At 39.9% G+C, this 4558-nt stretch overlaps 2 protein-coding genes across 2 annotated transcripts; both read left to right on the top strand.

The window, feature by feature from the left end:
- Positions 1-479: 479 nt before the first annotated feature.
- On the top strand, positions 480-2019 carry LOC131857598 (uncharacterized). Its single transcript, XM_059210284.1, has 3 exons — positions 480-1232; positions 1537-1590; positions 1801-2019. The coding sequence occupies exons 1-3, from the start codon at positions 480-482 to the stop codon at positions 2017-2019; spliced, it is 1026 nt and encodes a 341-aa protein (XP_059066267.1).
- A 762-nt stretch (positions 2020-2781) lies between these two features.
- LOC131857597 (uncharacterized) lies at positions 2782-3819 on the top strand. Its single transcript, XM_059210283.1, has one exon. It carries the CDS (start codon positions 2782-2784, stop codon positions 3817-3819), a length of 1038 nt encoding a protein of 345 aa, XP_059066266.1.
- Positions 3820-4558: the final 739 nt, after the last annotated feature.

The following is a 4558-nucleotide window of genomic DNA, read 5'->3' as shown; positions in this document are numbered from 1 at the left end:
ATAAGGTCCCAAAACACTCTCTACATCTAGGCTGACACTTAACAAACAAAGAGACAAAACATAACAAGGACTTAAATAAGAATCCATAAGAATATCTCAATGGTTTAAAAGAACCAACCATTCGACCATGTGGAACCAAAGGAACCACCCCCTTTGCTAGGAGATGACATAAGGTCCCAACACACGCTCTACATCTAGGCTGACACTTAACAACCAAAGAGACATAACATAATAAGAACAAAACATAACTAGAAGTTTCTACGAAGGTCCCTACGAATGGCGCTTAGGGTAGGGTTTCGGGTGATGCTTCTACGGTCCCTAGTGGGTCCCTTTCAGGCTCACGGGGAATTGGATCGAGATCCCCTGGATCTCCTGGCACTAAGGACAACCACGGAGATGCGGATTCTGAAGATGGTGGGGATCCAAAAATGGGTTTTTAGGTGGACCCATGGGATGGGCATTCATCGAGGGTTTCCCCTATGGACAGTCCTCATGATATGTCTTCATCGCGGGCTTCTCGGGTTGTCCAACCTATCATAAGTGCCTTTTTAACAGGAGCCACAAAAAATTATTGGGCTGGTTTATTTGGGGTTAAGTCGATTGGAAAGTCGTCCTTTCCCCCTGTCTTTGTCACTTGTGATAAGGTTAGTGGTAAGGTTGCTTTGTCTATCCCTAACCAGGTGATTGACCACAACATTGTTGTCATGGTGCTCACCCTTGTTGGAAAGTTCTCTGGGCCTAGACCCAACATTGACTCAATGAGGATTTTTGTTAGTCAAAGGTGGAAGATTAAAGGGCAAGTTGAGGTTTCAGCCCTCCCTCGGGTTTTTTTCTCCTTTGCATTCTCATGCGCTGAGGATATTCCTACTATTCTTTGTGGTGGCCCTTGGATTATGGGGAAATCCTCTTTAACCCTTAAGAAGTGGAGTCCGAATATGGACTTGTCTGATTCCTTTTTTGAAACCATTCCTATCTCGGTCAAGCTACCAGGGCTTCCTCTGGAATATTGGCATGAAGATACTTTCAAGGGCATTACTGGAGTGTTTGGTGAACTTCTATCCATTGATCCTATGATGGTTGCTAGGAAAACAATGGTCTATGCCAGGATTTGTGTGGGGGTGTCTAGATCTAAGGATATTCCTTTGTCAGTTGAGCTGGTGTCGAAGTTGGGAATGTTAGTTCAAACTATTGAGTTTGAATCATTACCTTTTGTTTGCTTCTTGTGCAAAAAGGCAAGCCAATGGGCAAAGAAATGCCCTCAAAATACTATGATAGATTCTAAAAAAAGGACCTATTGTTTGGAAACCCAAACTTGTGGACACATAAGCTCAAAATAAGAAGGGTGATTTTGTGCACCAAAAAAGGACTGATGGGAGCCACGAAATCAATAAGGAAAATATTATTCAACCTTTCCAAAATAGTGAAGCGAAAGAAATAGATCAGGAGGAAGACAACAGAGAGAGTAACCATGAAGATCAAAACCTTGAGGTTAAGGATATAGATCTGAAGATTATTTCTGAGGAGGCTCCTATTTAGGATGAAGAAGAGATAACTAAGGAGAATGTGGTCGCTGTAAATAAAGAAGAACAGGTATTGGTAGAGGATTTGGAGGAGGGAGAATTTTCACCCCTGAACCACCATAGATTCAAGGATATGGAAGAATGTACCTTTAAAGATTGACAATCTTATTTGGTTCTTGGATCATCATTTGGTAATCTTGAGTTCAGTAATCTGAAGAAGACCCTTGAGGATGAGTCTTATTCATAACACTCTATCTGTAACTTCCCTGATTTGGATCAGAATGTTGTTATTCTAGACACCCTGCAGTCCTCGAAGGTTGATAGTGCGACTGATTTGGAGGGAATCGAATTTGATGGAGAAATGAACTATACTAAGGTGGTGTCGAAGAAAAAGAAATCACAACAGAATCCTGGAGTTACTACTCGCAACAGAGGGAAGGTAGACTGTGGGCCACCCCGAAGTGCAGGGAAAAAATCTAACAGGTGGAAAAGAGAGTAGGAGTGCATGTAGAACATAACGGATGGATCATAGAAAATGATCCATGATAGTCTATTTAATTCTCTTTGTAAGAAATGAAGATACTTTCTTGGAATATTAGAGGTCTTAATAGTAGTCATAAACAAGACATAATCCGTAATATTGCTAGGGATAATAAACCAAATATTTTACTTATTCAAGAAACTAAAATGTCGAAAGATAAGGTGGAGAAAATTAAGTTTTCTAATTTTTGTGAATCTCAGGGGAGCAACTCTAATGGGGCTTCTGGGGGAGTTTTTACACTCTAGAATACTCATTTTATTCATGGCACTCCTATTTGTCATTATGGTAACCATGTGGCTACTTTGTTTAAACATTCAAGGGATGGGTTATCGTGGATCCTATCCAATGTGTATGCTCCCAATAATAAAGTTTGTAGGAGGAAATTTTGGCTAAAGCTCTCTTCTTTTCGAAGCTGTTATCCCAATACTCCTTGGTTGGTAATGGGGGATTTCAATACCTCTTATGGAATCTGAGAAATTTGGGGGATCCTAGATACAAAATGACATCAAACTGGACTTAGCTGACTTCATCAATGGTCAAGATCTGGTTGATTTGGATTTATCTGGAGCTTCCTTCACTTGGTCTAATCGTCATGTTGGAGTTGAACTGATTCAAGCTAGGATTGATAGGGCCTTGATCTCAGTTGAGTGGATCCAACATTATGCCTGTTCTCTAAATTCCATGGTTAGAATCAGATCTAACCACTTTCCTATATGTTTGATGGCTGAGCCTAAAATCGGCCCGCGAAGGAGGTTTCCTTTTAGATTTGAGAAAATGTGGCTCTCCCACCCAAACCTTTCCAGTAGCGTGAAGGATTGGTGGAATGTTCAAGTGGATGGTTCTGCTATGTTCCAAGTTTCTAAAAAGTTAAGGCATGTTAAGGAGGAGGTTAAAAAGTGGAATAGAGAAGTCTTTGGGGACATCTTCGTTCAGAAATTTGCTATTCAGGAGGAGTTGGGCCTGATCCAGGATAAAGACCAAAATGAAGGTTATGTGAATGATAATTTTTCTAAGGAAAGTGAGGTTTTTTCCAAATACCATAAAATTATAGCCCAGGAAGAGACCTTTTGGAGGAAGAGATCTAGATCCTTATGGCTCAAGGATGGTGATAAAAATCTCAGATTCTTCCACATCTCTACCCTTAAACACATGGCTGCAAATAGAATTGGTCACCTTGTGAAGAATGGGAGAAGAATTGATAATGAGGATGAAATAAGTGGAGTTGTTGTTGAGTTCTTTGCTGAACTTTTGAAGAAAGATACTTTATTAGACTTGGAGGCTCAAAATATGTTGGTTGATATCATACCTAAAGTCCTATCTGATAACCAAAATCATAATATTGATGTCATTCCTTCAAAGGAGGAGATTAGGAGTGTTGTCTTTTCTTTTGATGGCAGTAAAGCTCCAGGCCCATATGGATTTCCTATGTTCTTCTTTCAGCACTTTTGGGAGGTGGTGGGGGAAGATGTGTCCAATGTTGTTAAAGAGTTTTTTGGAGCTAGATCCATACAGAAGGAATTGAATGCTACTTTCATTTTCCTCATTCCTAAGAAGCAGGGGATTGATTCTTTGGATGCTTTTAGGCCTATCATCTTGTGCAACTCCTTTTACAAAATTATCTCCAAGGTCCTTACGTCGAGGATGCTGAATATTCTTCCTCTTTTGATTTCTCCTCAACAAAATGGCTTTGCGCCAGGAAGCCAGATTCTTGACTCCATTATACTGTTCATGAAAACATTCATTCACTTTTGGAGGTGAAGTCTCAAGGCTTTCTCCTAAAATTGGACATTGCTAAAGCTTATGATAGGATGGATTGATGCTCCTTTAAAAAAGTTCTTTAGGGTTTTGGTTTCTCTAGCAAGGTCATCAGTCTGATTTGTCAGCTTATATCCACCACTTCAACTGTAGTTATTGTTAATGGATCACCCTCCCACTTCTTTAGAACCTTGAGGGGTCTTAGGTAGGGTGATCCTTTATTGCCTATTCTGTTCACTATAATGGCATAAAGTTTGGGTAGATTCATTCATAAAAAGTTGTGGAAGGATCTCTGAAATGCCTCAAGCCATCCTCTATCAATTTGATCTTCTCTCATCAACAATTTGTTGGTGATACCATTTTAATGGGAATCTCTTTTTGGGGGGAAGCCAAAGTCATCAAATTGATTCTCTACTTCTATGAAAAAGCCTCTAGATAGATGGTTAATAGAACCAAGAGCTTTATCTACTTCATTAATACTCCTGAGAAGTGCCAAATGAAGATTTCTAACATTCTCAACTGCCTCACTGGTAAGCTCCCCTCTACTTACCTGGGTCTCCCTCTGGGATCTAAACCTTCTGATTCCTTTTGGAAATCTTTAATTGATCGATTTAATAAGAAATTGGATAGGTGGAAAGGCACCCTTTTGAGTCAGGTTGGTAAAATTCAGTTGTTGAAAGCTACTCTTCATAACCTCCCAGTGTATGCGCTCAGTTTGTTCAAGATTCCTTCTAAATTTGTT

Source organism: Cryptomeria japonica, chromosome 8, assembly GCF_030272615.1.
Source record: "Cryptomeria japonica chromosome 8, Sugi_1.0, whole genome shotgun sequence".
NCBI classification, from domain to species: domain Eukaryota; kingdom Viridiplantae; phylum Streptophyta; class Pinopsida; order Cupressales; family Cupressaceae; genus Cryptomeria; species Cryptomeria japonica.
This window is presented reverse-complemented; position numbering and strand designations above follow the sequence as displayed.

Excerpts from the sequence above, each read along its gene's own strand:
- LOC131857598 (XM_059210284.1), top strand. The coding sequence starts at position 480 with ATGGACAGTCCTCATGATATGTCTTCATCGCGGGCTTCTCGGGTTGTC. Across the intron at positions 1,233-1,536 it reads TTTGCTTCTTGTGCAAAAAG|GATGAAGAAGAGATAACTAA; the intron begins GCAAGCCAATGG and ends GCTCCTATTTAG. Across the intron at positions 1,591-1,800 it reads CTGTAAATAAAGAAGAACAG|AATGTTGTTATTCTAGACAC; the intron begins GTATTGGTAGAG and ends GATTTGGATCAG.
- LOC131857597 (XM_059210283.1), top strand. The coding sequence starts at position 2,782 with ATGGCTGAGCCTAAAATCGGCCCGCGAAGGAGGTTTCCTTTTAGATTT.